Consider the following 16,889-nt stretch of genomic DNA (forward strand, 5'->3'; position numbering starts at 1 on the left):
CAAGTTGGCTAAGACTCATATCGAGCTCACCTCATTGATAACTCTTGAGTCTACCCAGTCCTCTGCCCTTGGTAAACTCACCATTCCCGTTCTCCCCTCTGACACTTACTCCACTTGGTTGCCACAGCAACATCTCATGAATTGCTTCCCATTCTCTTGAATATCTAAGGCCTTTCTCTGTCTCATTTCAGCTCTTACTACCCCTCTCCTTGTCCTCTGAGCTTCAGCTGTACTACCTATTTTCAATTCCCTGACTGGCCTGTGGAGTCTCTCACACCTTCATGCCTTCACGTATCCTGTTCCCTCTGCCTTGATCACCTCTTACCCTTTACCCATCTAGCCAATCTCAAGAATCCGCCAAGATGGCAACTTCCTATGAGACGCATTGCCTGATGTCCCGGCATAGCCTTCAAGGATCCGGGTTAGGGATCAGCCTCTGGACTCCAAGCTTTGGTTCCCTGGGCAAAGCTCCTTCATAGCTCTCAGCATCTGTACTCTAGTTATCTGTTTGCTTAATTCTATCTACCTCCAGCCTGTATGACCCCAGGGGGTGGGTTTTATTTATATATTCTTAAAGCCTAGTCGATATTGGTGCTCAATGAATGTTTGTTAAAGAAATAAATGTTTTAATCAACGAGCCTTTGTTGACCATCCTCTGTGCAAGGCATTGGCAAGGCCTTTGCCTGAAAAGATTTCAGGTCCAGTTTGAGAATCAATAATTGCTTCAAAGCTATGGAGTCGCTTGATCTGATAAAACTGTTAGGCTGGCATATGCTAAGTACAATATAATATAGATATTAAATGTGAGGGATGTTAGACGCTGTCACCAACACTGGGACAGTCAGGAGGAGGGCTTGACTTAGACCTTGATGGATGGTAGGACTGGTAGAGGTGAAGTGAATGTGAAGAAAGAATGTCCAGGGAACAAGGCAGACCAACTCGTCTTGAGCGGAGAACACAAGATGGGAGCAATACGCTGGAGAGTGGAGGTTCTTGACTGCCAGACAGAGTTTGGACTGGGAGGCAGTGGTAAGCCATCGGCTACCTGTGATCATAGTAGAGATGCTCTAGGAAGAGTAACCTGGTAGCTGTGTTGGCAGACAGGATTGCGGGTGGCAGAGAGGCCAGTTAGGAAGGTACTACAATTATCTAAGCCCTTAGTGGATGGCCTGCTCTTGGCCTATGACAGGGATCTGAACCACAAAGGACAACCTCCACTGAACTTCCAAAAAAATCAGTGTTAGAGCTAAAATGAAATGAATTTTTGCTATCATCCCGGGTTTTCATCCTGTTGGAGTCAAACTGAATCCAGGGAATCTCTCGAGGGCCCCCAGAACTGATGCGGAGTTCGGATTCTTATCTGTGGCTCATTTCTCCCTCCCATGTGAAAGGTGTGTGACTAATGTTTCAAGCCTGACAGAATGGAGAAATAGTTCCCAGGTACGAGGAGACCCGGAGGAGAGGCCGATGGTCACTGCGAGATTGGAGGATGAGGTTGGCTTGAACTCACCGGCTTAGAGATGACAGCGGGACTGGAGGCTGCAACGGCAGCAGCACACAGAGCTGGTTAGGACGCTCTGTGAACCTTGGTGTGAGAGAATGACAGAGCGCTGGCCAGGAGCCAAGGCAAGCCGGCTTTGGAGAAGCATGTTTACTTACGGGTGTGCAACTTGGAGACGAGCACAGGAAAGAATTTTTGTGGATCTCCTTGAGAAGCCGCAGGACCACAGACACACCTGAATCCTATTCATGTTCACCCGGAAGCCCGGGCTTTAAAACAATCCTGTTTTTCTTCCTATGTTTGTTTGGCTTGGTTCAGGGGGTTGGGGAGAGGAGGAAGGGTGGTGTTCAGGGAGAGTGTGGGCTGTTTGTTTGCAGTTGGTCCCTGGGTTCACAGTGGACGTCAGGAGCATGTCACTTATCTAGTCTCCTGCATCACTCTCTCCTCTAAATCCAAACAAAAAATTTAACATCGCCCAAAGGAGAGTAGTCCGTTTAATAACTCGCCATGCCGCACTTTGAAAACGGCAGGTTTCAAATGACTAGGCCTACGCATGTTCACCAACTCAGACAATTAAAAGGACCCCAGGGGCCTACGTGGTGCTGATTCAAGTGGTGCACGTTGTCATTAAAAATGGAAAGAGCCTCTGGAAATAGATTCCAGGTATGGGTGAGCTTGTTTCTCTGCTTGATGAGAAGGTAGCCCCATCCTATGGGTACCCAGGTCAGTTGCTTAGTGGCTCGATTGCTTCACAGGTAAAATGTGCCCATTGGCCCTCTCTACTTCTCAGGTTGTCAGAGGGTGGAGTGAGGCTGTAGATTTGCAGCACACAGCCGACATAGATCCAGGTGCAGCGTGTAATGAAAGCAGGAGTCCCTCCATCTCTGTTGCTCTGTGGTGGTGACTGCATCACCAGCATGCCCACCGTAGTAGGGGGCTCTGACGAGGGGTTGGGATGAACACACGTTGGACTTCAGTCTTTATTTTATCTTCTCCAAATGTCTCTTGCTGCTTGTCTTCCAGTTTGTGGAGCTGCATACAGGCTTGAAATTGTCGTTCATTATTATACCCACCATCACCATGACAGCCTAGGGAGGGATTGGGCCTCTACTCTTTCAGAAAGATAGCCGAATCACAGAACAATTTGAAGACTTGGAGCCAGTCGGCAGTTCGCTGGGACTTAACCTTCCATTTCCCAGGTCTTTGCCCCACCGTGCATTCCCTACAGGTATAGAGGAGGCCTGCTCTTCTCCCACTATAGTCCCATGACTTTGGGATGGAGCGGGAGCAGGGTGTGTGTGTGTGTGTGTATGTGTGTGTGTGTGAAGGCTAGCGCCTCTTCTTTCCCATTCACGACCCTCCGTACCCAGCTCAGGGGGCCATCGTTGCAAGATCCGAAATATATCTCATGCAGGCCATAGTCTCAGACACTGTGAGTTCATTTCTGGCTAGTCTGTTACTTCTCTGCACCCTGAGGTACCGTGACAGCGATGGGGAGAGGCTCTCAGCACAGGAGAGAGGCGTATAGGGTGCTGTGTCTCAAGGGCTATGGTGACAAAGCCAGTGGGCCCACATGGGCACTGACCTCTAGCTGGAACTTCTGTTCTACCCCCATTTAACTGACTCTAACAGTCTGTGGTTATGAGTTCCCCTGGTCTCACTTCTCAGTCAGTTCAAGGAGGTAGGTTTCTTGCTGACACCACTGGCAAGAAGCGTGATGATAAACACTCTTGGAACAAGAGGCTTTGTCAATCCAGCCCCAGCTCCTGCCAAGTTAGGAGCTGCCGCATCAAGTCCAAGCCGTTTTGGGTACCGAAGCACAATCCCAGAGCAAATGTTTGTCCTGGGCACGAGGTCGCAGGTGGTGATGTCCCACAGGTTTTGCTTGGGCTACAGGTAGAGGAAAGGGAGCTAGACGAGCATGGAGAAGGGAAGTACAGATCCCACACCCACTGGGGCTTCCTCCCACGTACCGCCCATCCCATGCAGCCCCATGAGTGAGCATTATTTCCCCACTCGACAGGTGAGGGAACAAGACTTGGAGTGGTGAAATGACGGGCCCTGGGCCACAGAGCTATTTAGGGGCAAAGCCACAGTAAGTCCAAGTCTGCCTACACTTTCTGATGAACCATGCAGAACAGGTCAAAGAGGAGGATGAAGGCCAGAGCAGAGCCTCAGAGCAGAGTTCCAACTGCCTTTCTTTACTGAGACCAGACCCAGCATTAATTGACATACTGATAATTTAAAGGTATAGATAGAAAACATGTCTGCACCATAAAATGTCCTGTGAAACCAACTTCATATCCACATGGCAAAATATGTTAGATACCGTCTCTGCCAGGAATCTGTGCCCTTCTCCTAATGAGGCCCGGCCCGGTCTCAGGCTCTCCACAAGCTCTTTAAGGAGGCCAATGAGTGAGCTGTCGTGTTGACAGGAGCCCCGACCCTGTGGTCAGTAGTTGCATTGTCAGATGCAGACATGCCCTTGGCACTGCCTACCATGCAGGAGGACTGAGGTAATGGAGGAGGTGAGTGGGGGGAAGGGAAATAAGAAAAGAGAAAGGAAAAGGATACAGGTTACTGGTTACCCATAACTTCCCAGGGGCTCTCGTCCATAATGGGAGGTTATTCCCACCTCCTTGAGGGACCATCTGCTGCTCAGGAACATGTTGACCTAGAGAGGAGGGACCTGTAGGGTCCTCCTTTTTCTTTCTCTCCTGCCCCTTTGAGGGGAAAATAAAGTGTAAAAAAAGCATAGACTGTGCATCAAGCGGACTGGAGATTAAACTCCACCCAGACTTCCTCCTAGCTTTCTAGCTGCGTGACTTTATGCTGGCGGCTTCACCTCTCTGACCCACACCATTTCCTCACCCATAAAATGGGCAGCACGGAGCCCATCGCTTCCCCTCGGAGTTTTGGCATGGGTAAGGACTTGGGTTTTAGAGTCAGGAGGACTGCAAGGTTAGTCTTTGTTTCAGCGACTAGAGCTGGGCAACCCTGGGTAAATTATTCGTCATTTCTGATCTCATCTTAAACTATTTGTGTTCCTTTATTGCCACATCTGGAAAATGGGGATGCTAATAATTCCACCTTCATACAGCTATTGTAAGGATGAAATGAGGTACTATGTCTAAGGGGCTGGCACATAGCAAGGGCTTTTACCCAGTTACCCATCAATATGACTAATATTGATTACTCAGTGGGCTGGGCGGGGGGGCCTACTTGCCAGTCCACGGGACGTCATTTCATTCCCCCCTCTCAATAAATGGGAACAGGCAGACCCCCCTCCCTAATGTTTACACACAATGATTTTTAGCTGGCGTTATGCTTTGCCCATGTTTCTGCTGACAGCCTGTTAACTAGAGAGAGTTGATGGAAAAGAGCTGCTTAGATCAAAGCGATCTTTGTAGTAGGCCTTTCATTGTATTTGTTCTTCAATCACAGACGGCACTTACTGGGCACCTTATCTGAATTTGGCACAATGGATGAATGAGAGAGAGAGAGAGAGGAAAGGAGGGAGGGCGAGAAGGAGGGAAGAGGAGAGGGAGAGAGAGAGAGATTCATTATTGCCTTAAAGTGAGCATATCAGCTGTATAAGGCTCAGGACACTTGACAGATTCCCAGGGTCATGATAGATTCCCAGCCGCTGGGGTCCAGAAGGACACCTCCTAATTTAATCTTTGGCTGAGCCTTTTCTTTCTCGTCCTCTTTCTTTCTCTTTCTTCCTCCTCTTTTCTTTGTCCTTCTTCCCTTCCACGTTTCCTTTCTTCTTTTCTCCTCCCTTCATTTCCTCTTTCGTTCATTCTTGTAGTCTTTCTTTAGTTTTTTTAATCCCTCTTCCTCTCGCTTCCTTTTCTTCCTTCTACCCATTTTCCTCTCTCTCTGGTCTCCTCTTTCTCCTTGTCTTCCTCCTGTTCTTCCTTTCTAGGTCTTCTCTCAGCAGCATTTATCATGGCCCCCGAGAGTATTATGTGCAAAGTGAGGCAAAATCCACTTTTTTAAAAATAATGATTTGTTTTCTTCTGATTTGGAAAGTAAAAATGTCTATAATATTCATTATAGACAATTTGTAAAATAAAATAGATAGATAGATAGATAGATAGATAGATAGATAGTCCCCGTTGCCCAAAATAATCCTCATTAATATCCGGGAGTGTTTATTTCTGGTTACTCAATAGTTTGCACTGAGTGTCCCCTCCATTCAGGCTCCATCTAGAAGCTGGGGAAGCCACAGAAAACAAGACAAGGACCCCATTCCATGGAGCTTACATGTGAGTGAGGGGAGGTGGTCAACAAACGTCAGTCAAATAAAAAATAATTTTGAGTGAGATAAATATCATCATGAAATGGGGTGGTTTGGTAGGCAGAGAGCTGGGGTAGAGGAAAGTCCGAGGATTAGAAGAGATGGCATTTGAGCTGGTGTCGAGATGATGCAAAAGGACCAGGCAGGCAGGGAGCAGGGGAAGAATGTCGTACGTAGAGAGACTGCAAAGTACAGAGGCCTGGGTGGGGTCGTGCTTGGATGTGTGAGGAACAGGAAGCACCTGTTGGGTGAGAAGGAGCGTTGGAGGTTGTTACCATATGTGACCATGGTAAACCTTTGGAGGGTTTTGACGTGGGGGAGTGGCCTGCATAGCCTTGCAGTTTTAGAACACCTTCCAGGGGTTGCATGAAGAGTGCAAATGAGGGACGTGAATGAGGGAGAGCAGTTAGGAAGGCGTGTCAGTAGGTGAGGGAGAGGCCGTGCTGGCTGGCTCGGACAGGGGCGTCGTCTGTTTATTTGACTTTTTAATAGTGTCTGTGATCATAGTATCTATATTTTGTATCTGTGTTTATATATAGGCCATTTATTACTTTCTAAGTACTTCCTGTGGTGCCAAACACTTGATTTTTATATAAATTTTCTCATTCATTTTTCATTCAACCCTATGAGGCAGGCATAGTAACCCCTAATTGCAGATGAAGAAATTGAAACTCAGATAGATTGAAACAACAACAACAACAACAACAACAACAAAAGAAAAGAAAAGGAAAAAGTTACCAGTCGTCCCCGTCCTTTAAAACAGACCTTCTTAAGAAATGGCTTCTATTTCTTTCTGGTCCTTTACTCACAAACACCGAAGTTTATAAAATACAGAGAGCAGAATCAGAATTTGAACCCAAGTCTGACTCACTGCACAGCTTAACCACTACCCTGCACATTTAAAACCCTTTTAATAATGTTAATGTCATTGTACGAGCCTCTTCTTATACACTATAGCTCAACTTGTTGATTAGTCATCTGTTGCCATGATAGTGTTTATCATACCATCACAAATACTCAGTAGCACACACGGATAAGGGTTTATTGTTTACTCATCTGAAATTGCTATAGGTCTTTCAGGTGGCTCTGCTGGTCTTGGCTGGACTCGCACGTCTAGGGAGCATTAGATTTAGGCTGACCTAGACTGGCCTGCTCCATGTGTCCTTCACATCCCACCCCACAACAGGCTAGACTGAGCATGTTTACAGTGACAGCAGAAGTGCTAGAGAAGAAAAGCAGAAACATGCAAAGCCTCTTTAGGCCCAGCCTCAGAACTGACATTCATATCTCCCACATTCTGTTGGCCAATGTAAGTTACAAGACCAGCTCAGATTCAAGGAGTGGAGAACTAGATTCACATGGAACAGGGAATATGTAGATGAGAGCTTTGGACATTAAGACATGGCTGCTTTTGCAGAGCGTTTGTCGGACAAAATAATGGGTGCCTGCCATCGGAACAGAGATTGGCTAATCGGCTATGGGCCCCAGAAAGCCCATATCTTTGGGATGTACTTGTAAGATGTTTATTTAATCTCTGAATACCGTGTCAGCACTCTTTATTGGCTCTGTAATGTACCCACAGTCGTCTAAGTTAATTGGGTCCCTATTAGGTAAGGGATTCTTAGAAGTAGGGGTGTTTTGTAGTGAGTAGTCTATGAGCCCAGATAGGGAGTTTTCTTCTGAAAGCAGTGGGTGCAAAGTGAGTAAAAAAAGCTCAAATTATGACCATCTTGGGCCCAGAAGGTCATGACAAGCAGACAGACCACAAACTGGTTATGGGGAGGAAAAGAAGATCTTAAACCAAGCTCTGAGACCAATTTTAAATCAGAAGGAATTTCACCCATCCGTTCTAATAGAGAAGACTTTGGCCAAAACCAAATCACTTTCTCTTTGCTCAGCCTTCCTTTATAGAGAATAATGCTCATCAGCTGGCTAATGGTATCTGTTCTGACATTGCTGCTGCAGACCTAATGCTTTGTTTATTTAATTGCCTGAATGAGGAGCTCATCAGAAAGGCTGGAGGTGTTGCAATTAGCCTTGAGGGTTAAATAGTAAACACAACTATAACTTATTACTTTGATGCTGCCATAACTTAAATAAACATTGACTTGAGAGGAGATAAGGGCACAGGACACAGATTGCTGCTATTCCCCTTCTTTGATGACTTCTAGATAATCAGCTAACTGAACATGAGATGCTACATTTTTATTAAGTATGTAAGAATAAGAAATATCCTATCTTCAAGTAGTCAAGTTATGCCTAATCTGTGACAAAAGTGAAGGCCAACTTTGGGTTTGAAGGTAACTTCTAATCTCTTTCCAGATTTAAATCCTTTGTTCCACCCTTTCCTCCAGAAATCCTCCTTAGCCCTCCTGGAAGTGACTTTTCATCGAGATACTTTTAGAGGCCAATAGACTTCAGAGTCTACATCATGGGGTTGATCTTGTCCACCCTGGATCTTTCAAGAAAGCCTTGGAGAAATACCAAGCTCAGACTTACCGAATACAGGAGAAAACCACACGATTACCTCAACAGTTCCTAAACAGGAATTTGAAGAAATTTCATGCATCATTTCTGGTTAAAAACAAAACAAAACAACAGCAGTAGGGCTGGGAGTGTTGAAACTGCCTTAGCTTGTCAAACTGTACCTACCGAGATTCTAGAACAAACCTTCATACTTAAAGGTATAAAGTGTTGAAAAGCTTTTTCTGTAAAATTCTGGGACAAGCAGGGATCTCTAGTCTCATCCCTTTTGCTCCTCGTTGTTTTGCAGAGCCTACCTAATGCACTGAGATTTTTTTTTTAAGTAAGAATTATAAACATTGAAAGGAAGCAACAGCTGTCTCTAGTGGCAGAAGATAAGATTATTTACCTAGAAAACAAAGAGAAGTTAGAAATGTTAGACCCGTTAGAAGTAATAAGAGAGTAAACTGGCTGCATGAAAACTCAGCATGTTAAAACCAGTAGCTTCCTATAAGCCAGCAATAACCAATTAGGAAGTATAACGAATGGGAAATTTACACTAGGAACAACTATTATAAAACATGTAAGGGATAAATTCAGCAAAGAACGTGAAAAGTTAAAATGAAGAAAACTGTAAGACTTAACTGCTAGATATAAGAAAAAGATCAAAAAATAAAAATGGAGAGTATACCATGGGTATACTCAATATTTTTAATATAGTCAGTTGTCTCCAAATTAACCTATGGCTTTCATGCAATCTTTATTCGAAATTCCCAATAATAACTTTAACTACAACTTAATAAATGTATTCTGAAATTCATCTAGGAGAGAATAAGAATAAGAAAATTTTCTAAAAAGAACAATAAGGGGGGGGCAGAATTTGCCTTATCAAATATCAAACCTTACAGATATGATTATATTCAGACATTTGGAAAGCATTTTGGAAAGCCCCTTGCTTATACTGTATACAAAAATAAATTCTAAGTGACTCAAAATTCTAAAAATGTAAATCAATTACAGTTGTATTAAAGTATGGAGTAATATATATACACACACACACACACACACACACACATACCTATATGTATATATACATGCATTGGTTTATATGTGTGTGTATGTAATATAATTTGGAGGTAGAGGAGGTATGAAAGTTAGAAGCCATAAGGAGAAGATTTCATCGCTACATTACAATGTAAGATTTCACCAATAGTGTAAAATTTTATAAGCAAAGTTAAAAAACAAAGAATCTGGGAGAAAATATTTTCTTTAGATAAAACAAACGAAAGGATTATATCTATAGTCTACAAAGAATTCTTACAAATGAATAAGGAACAAAATCTGTATACAAGGGGGCAAAGACTATGAAGGGGTGGTAAACAGGAGAAGAATAAATACCCAATAAACATTCGAAATGTCCAGTCTCACTGGTAACAAGGGAAATGCCAATTAAAACAACAGTGATAGTTGTGTATATCAGACTGACATTTAAAAATTAATATTTAATTGTGATAAAATGAGTTCTCATTAATGTTGATGCAAGTGTAAATAGATATAACAGTTTAGGAGTACATTTAGAAATATAAAATGTACATGCTTTTCGCATGAGCAGTTTTACTTCTAGGAATCTCTTCTACAAAAATACCCACATACCTAAAAATCTGTCGGAGAATAATTAGGTACATACTGCTCACTCTTTAAAAAGAACAAAGTGTTTTTATTTGTACTAACATGAGAAATTATATATGGACTATTGAAAAATCTATTCAAGATATGTGGGTAGTTAAATCATTTATGTGTAAAAAAAAAAAAAAGATCTGAAAGGCTCACACTAGCAGTTGAGGGCAGTCACCTCTGGGAAGAGCAGCACGATGGATTGGGGGCAGGGGAGAGGGCCACTTCTTGATGCATTTCTGCATTTGTTAAAATTTTGCAATGAACATCTTCGGTAACTTTTCAAAAGTATGTAATGATACGTTCTTAAATTGAAAATTCTTATGCTAAATTTTGAAAATCCACAAAAGGTAGGACAAAACAGTAAAGATCCTCCTTCTCTTTTCCCAGTGACACTTGACATTTTGGAGTAAAGAGGAAAAAAAAAAGAATCCAGCGGAGTTAATCAGTAGAAAATGTAGATCAACAAGGTGGCATGACAGTGGCTTTGGGGGGAAGGGAGACCTGGCTGTTTCTCGGGATTTTTGCCATTTGCAGTTTGACGCTGGAGAAACCATTGAGCTCGTCTGGGGTCCAGCTAGGTTTTCTCCATTCTGCAGGTAGGGTGACCTACTTCCGTTGGAAGAAGAGGCCAGAGAGAAAGCATGCCAAGGAAGGCTCTGCCTAAATGTGAAGTGTTACCATTAGAACGTCCGTGAATGAATGTCAGAGCCCAGTGTCATAGATGGCCACCACGAAGTGAGGAGTACTCCTTGTAGAAGCTGAATTCCCACAGTGCAGAGTGGGGTGGAGCTGAAATAGATAAAACATGGAAGACCACACGTACACCCCTCTCCCCTCCATCTTGTCTGGTAGAGGAGGGTGGCGAATGCGCACGTGCGTGTGTGTGTGTGTGTGTGTGTAAAACTTAAAAACATTTGTAAATCAGTAAAGGAGAACATTTTAATGTAGCATGACTTAAAAACATTTATAAATCAGTAAAGGAGAACATTTTAATGTAGCATGATGAACAGAAGACTGAAGTACTAAGGAGGAACTTGAAGTAACTTGGAGCAATTATATTTGGGGAATATTAATTAAAAGTTACTTCCAAAGAGTAGCTGCATGTGCGTGTGTGTGTGTGTGTGTGTGTGTGTCTTAAAAACATTTGTAAATCAGTAAAGGAGAACATTTTAATGTAGCATGATGAACAGAAGACTGAAGTACTAAGGAGGAACTTGAAGTAACTTGGAGCAATTATATTTGGGGAATATTAATTAAAAGATACTTCCAAAGAGTAGCTGCATGTGCCTGTGTGTGTGTGTGTGTGTTGGGAGAAGTCGAGTAGAGAGAGGTGATGGGCATTGGGTAGCTAGCTTTGTTATTAAATTCAAACAGTTTCTAAAAAGAAAATAAAATCCCCGTTTGACTCAGATATGGTTCATTTTCTGAGGCAATGTCAAGAGGCACAGGATCAAATCCAGCTTGACACCATCCGATACAGAACTCAGCAGTCTCTAGAAGCTGGAGCTGAGCTGCAGCTTGGCTAATGAGAAATCTCTGTCCTCTGCCAATGCCTCGGGGGCCCATCTCTTCCTCTTTGGCAAGCAAGAGACAAAGAGAACTCAAAGCAGAGTGGGGACATAAAAGGTCACCCAAAACATTCATTTTGCAAGCTCCCCACCAGGCCCTGCCAGAAAATAGAAGAGCGTGGTTTCACAGTTTAGCTAGAATTTGAGCCATCGACTTCATGCTTCAACCTAGGATAGGTTTTAATGAACCCTACAGGATATACATATTGTCCAGCCATTGGCAGTGAGAAAGAGGAGATGGGCCACATGGAGCTGAGCCATGTCGGCTCATTTATCCCCTGGGTGTGAAAGGGGTGACTGTAAAATTTAGATGAAACTAGAAGTCAAGATTCAGAGCTCCCTACCTAAACATCATGGTTTGTTATTAAGTTCGCTTTCACCAGGTCGACGTATTACAAAATGCAGTAAACCTGTTGTTCTATGGACGTTTGTGCATTTCAGTGGTTTAGCCTGTAGAACTCTCAAGTGGAAGTTAGATTGTCTCCATTATGTCCTTTCTAATTTGTTCAATATCTCTTTAAACCGACCCCCTTCCCCCGTCCCCAATGCCAGTCTCCATGCGTGCGTGGGTTATCACAGCAGCCTGGGAGCTGACCGCCCTCATCCAGTCTTGTCCCCTTCAGTGTGTCGCTCACACCGCCTGGGTCTCCTTCCCCAGACTTCAGCTCTGCTGGTTGCTTCAGCGCTCAGAAACCTTCCCTGACGCCCAGGGTCCGTTATCATATCTCCACTGCCCACCTTCCCGACCACATCTCTTACACGTACACCCCTCTCCCCTCCATCTTGTGCTCTGATTCAGTGCTACAGCCGCCCAGACTACTTGCGGCTCCTCAAAAAATGCAGTCCTCTGTCTTGTATGTGTGCCTGGTAATTACCGTTTGTCTCAAGATACAGCTACACCAAGTGTCATCTCTAGGAAATGTTCCCTAACCTCCTCTGCGTTAGGTACTGTTCCCCCACACTCTAGAAGCTGGGTTTACTTCCATCCCAGCACCTTTACTATATCCTCACTGGTTAGTTGTTGGTCTGATTCCCTGACCAGCCTGGAAAACATCTTAAAGGTTAAAATCATGTATTTCTACCCATTGCACCTTGCAGAGTGCCTGGCACGTAGTTGGTGCTCCATGAATGTGTTATAGAAAAGAATGAATGCAGGTAGTTTTTAGCTTAGTTCGTGACTACATGGATGTGGGTCTTTGTTGTGTCTGATCAGACACCAGTAAAGTCATACTCAGTCTGCTGGGTTCTCAGGAACATGGTGAGGATGGATAAGATAAACAGTGCCGGGGGCAGATAGAAAATAACTTGAAGACTCTTGCCACTCATCCTGGAGCATCATCGAGTAGTGTCTACTGGGTCTCCCTAGGGTGTTCGTGAATTAAAACTCCTATGTTGTTCCAGGTCAGCTGTTGCCAGCAAACCGCAATACACCGAGTCCCATTGATCCTGACACCATCCAGGTCCCGGTGGGGTATGAGCCAGACCCGGCAGATCTTGCCCTCTCCAGCATCCCTGGTCAGGAAATGTTTGACCCTCGCAAACGCAAGTTCTCTGAGGAAGAACTGAAACCGCAACCCATGATTAAGAAAGCTCGCAAAGTCTTCATCCCTGATGATCTGAAGGTAAATTGGAACTGGTAATCAGGCTTTGGGAAGATAGAGAGTGGGAAGATCAAGAGGCAAATTAAAAGGGTGGCCCCAGGAAGATCACACAAACTAGTGAACGAAAGACTCCGTGATCCTTGATCCTGTTTCTTGGAGTGTGGCTCTAGGCAAGTTGCTTCTTTTAATGGGTGTCTTCTGAAACATGCCTTTCATGTCCTGATAATACACAGAAATAAGGAGAAGCAATAAAATGTTAGAGTGATTTGCAGCCCATGAAGGAGGCAAACACCCTACTATCTGCAAGGAAACCCAGGACGGTCTAATAAAATCAAACCAAAATCTTTCAGGGTTGGAAAGAGAAAGAAAATTACCTGGGAAGGGCATCTCGATCTCAGAGCCTTCCAAGGGTTCCCTTTCTTTGGGGGATTTATTGAGAGTCAATTGCTGCCTTTTCCCTGAAGGCCTCAGGGAATAACAGCTGGAGACAGGACCTCTCTCTACATTGTCACCCTTGGATGACCACAGTGGGATTTTGTTAAGGAAGCTGGTGGGTTCCCTGATACTATTTATGTGCAGTGTTCACTCTGTGTAGCTCAAGTAATGATCACTCGAATGTCTCAACAAAAGGTTAATTCCAGGTGGTTGTTTTTTCTCTTGTGTTGAAGGGATACTTTCTTTATAAAGGAACATAGATTTCCCTTAGGAAGTCAGGTATAACTTTAAACTATTTTGACACATTTATGATACTTTGGAAAGGGAATTCTTTCCTAAATGATGTCCACTAATACCAGATGAGAACCACTTTTGTTTAGCGGTTGCTTAGAATGTTCTGTGTTTATGCTTCTTTCAGTCTTATGGACAATGGAGATTTGATTATATACATTCAAGGCACTGGAACCAGGCATGAGTAGCCCTTTTCTAATTTCTGAACCACATTTCTTAAACCTAAATATGATTTAAATAGAAAGTCATTCCTAGGCCGAGAAAACGGATCTTTGAGACATTGTCCTGGAGCCAATTGAGACCAGTTACCTCAGCTTTTCACATCTAGAAAGAGCAAACATACCTGGCAGATTTAAATCACTGCTGTCATCCACATACCTGTGATTATCTTGAGTGATGCAGAATTGTCAAATGTCAGGGCCGAAAGGGACCTCAGAGATTCATTAGACCAAGTTATCATTTTGCAGTGGAAGAAACGGAGAAGCAGAAAGGTGAAAGAAGGTGAACACTGCTAGGTACGGTAAGGCCTAGCCTAGTCCCCAAGTCTTATAGTTTCCAGCAAGGTCATTGCACCATGTTGGCCCTTCCAAAGGGCTACAACAGGGGCTCATGGGTGACAAACCAGTAGCTGTCACCCTGAGAATCAAAAGAGGAAAGTGCAGAATAAACCACCAGAAAATCTAAACTAGTCAGGGTGTTGATATTTAGCCTAAGACTGGGCATGCAGGGGGCGCCATGGGATTGGGTCCTGGGCGATTAGGTATCAGCTTTCAGTGGGGCCATTTTCCTGATCTTGTGTTCTTAGCCGTCCAGTTCTGTGTGGATTTGAGAACTCGCCTCTGTACTAAACTGAGGAGCACATACAGCATGGATTTCCTTTTGAATGGAGAATAGGTTGAAAGGATGCTGATGAGTAATAGATATAACTTCCAGCCAGACCTTCACAGGGTCTCCAAATTTATAAGTTCAAAGCGGAGAGCAAGCTTACTTAATAACTCAGGTAACCTTGGCAACAAAGAGGCCACCTGAAAAATGTCTGTGCTGGAATTATGCATGTTACTACTGTCGTGGCCAGGCCTGACCTTTTCACACGGCAGGTCGGGAGTAGGCAGGAACATTCTCCCGCCATTTGTCCTTGGATTTCTTCAGTTGTGGGTGAAGCCTCAGGCCACAGGCCATGAACTCATGTGAAGCAAGAGGCAGAGCTGTAACATATTTCTCCTTGCAGAAGGACTGAGCTGGGGCGGGTGGCAGAGGTGTTTGTGGGCCCCAGCATTGGATGGGCAAACCAACTGAGTGAAACGGCCCCCGCTGATAAATGGGCTTCTCCACAGCTAACTGAACTTCCTCCCTTGAGCCAGTCGTTTGAGTTAGCATGCATCCCCTGGGAAAATTAAGGGGTGGCATACTGGGATTCCTAGCTGAGAATCAGTTTAATTACTTTCATGTCTTAATACTTTTCAACGTCCAATCAATCACTTGATAAATATTTTTTAAATGCTGCCGTGTTCCAAGCCCTGTATCAGGGGCTGGGATTCGCAAGGTGAGCCAGTACCGACACTGTTCCTACCTTCCAGGAGCTTCCAGTCTGGTGAGAAAAAGGGATATTGACCTGTCAGGAGAGGGCTGCTGTGGGGAGGAAGCATCAAACATGAGGCCCTCGGAAAGGTGATGGGACTGCACTGAGGGGACCCTTGCTGGGCGGGGGGGTAACTGGGCAGCCAGATGGCATCTGCACCTGCGAGTCAGAAGGGGGCAGGGATGTAGTGCCAAATTTGTCAGCCCCACTCAGTATCCTGCTTTCCCCTCCCCCTAGCCATTCTGTGACAACAAAGGGCATCAAGCCAGTTTTTCTCGGCCAGGACGGTCCTCCTTCCATCATTCCTGCCTTCTGTGTCTTCTGCTCCATTCCTGTTCCCAGCTCCTCCCCGATCCCCTCCTAAGGTGGTCCCCATCCCACACCTTTCCTAACTAACCTGCATGTGTGGACAGGTCAGGCTAGGAAACGAAAACACCTGAGAAGTGAGAAGAGCTGAGAAACAGAAAAGTGGTTGTTACCCTGAGGTCACCAGCTGGTGACTGACTTCCTGGTCCTTAAGACCTGGTCGCCAACCACCAAGGCCATGGCCTGTGGCGGTCTGTCCCCATCCGTCTCCCTGCCACACACACAGCTTCTACAGTTTCCCAGGGACTTGTTCTCTTGTACCCCTTCACCTCTCCAGCTCCCGTCCCCCTCAGCGCAGGTTCTGATACACCCTAAGTCAGCCCCTCTTCCGCGTGATCTTGGAAACCACACTGCCAGGAACGTTGACAAGCACGTAGATGTACTGGCACTACCAAGGAGGCGGGATTGGAGCTACATCAAAGTAACACAACTTCCATCAGAACCGAGGCCTCCTTCACTGTTGTTAGTAACCCTTGGGGGCCATTCACCCCTGTGAAATCTTTCATTCCCCTGGCGTCTCCCGGCTGCTCTCGTCCAGCTACCTGGCCTCTCTCCCCTTCCTGTAGCTCCCTTTCGGAAGCACAAACAACAAACCCCACCAACCGCCATTGCACACCTGCCCCAGGCTTGCTCTAAGAAGAATTCCAGTACCCGCTATTATAAAGATCATTTTTTTTTCACTTTGTTATATATTATTGTGAAATGTACAGAAAGCTGAAAGCGCTTTATAAATAACAGTCCCAGCTCGTGAGCGGCAGACACACTTCCCGTCTCACGCTTTCTGTCTTCGTGCAGGGCACCTGTCTGCCGAAGGTTATGGGCAGATATGGGGGTGGACCACTGACCTTGGACCTGGCTTGCAGCCTTGACCCCAACCCGTATGACCTCCTCCAGTGCTAACTGCCCCCTTGGAATCCTGGGGGAGGACTGAACTGGCCTCACCCACTTATTCTGGGCAGCATGTCACCGCAGGTATTTGGCTTGCTAGGATTAAGGGATTTGCTGTTGCAAGTTGTTAAATAAAAAAACAGGAGGGGTGACAACATGCACCAGGTGGCACCATAAATCAATTAGGAAGGTGTAGAAGAAGGTTTGCATTTCTTAG

The 16,889-nt window shown here is 44.9% G+C and overlaps 1 protein-coding gene across 3 annotated transcripts in view; it reads left to right on the forward strand.

Moving 5' to 3' along the window:
- HLF (HLF, PAR bZIP transcription factor) overlaps positions 1 to 16,889 on the forward strand; it is a 53,103-nt gene that overhangs the window by 29,856 nt on the left and 6,358 nt on the right. For all 3 annotated transcript variants that reach the window (XM_015599404.2, XM_015599403.2, XM_006924851.3), the window contains exon 3: positions 12,914 to 13,134. In XM_015599404.2, coding sequence (XP_015454890.1) covers positions 12,914 to 13,134 — 221 coding nt within the window. The remainder of the gene's footprint in view (positions 1 to 12,913; positions 13,135 to 16,889) is intronic.

This window comes from Pteropus alecto, unplaced genomic scaffold (assembly GCF_000325575.1).
Source record: "Pteropus alecto unplaced genomic scaffold, ASM32557v1 scaffold98, whole genome shotgun sequence".
Taxonomy (NCBI): Eukaryota; Metazoa; Chordata; class Mammalia; order Chiroptera; family Pteropodidae; genus Pteropus; species Pteropus alecto.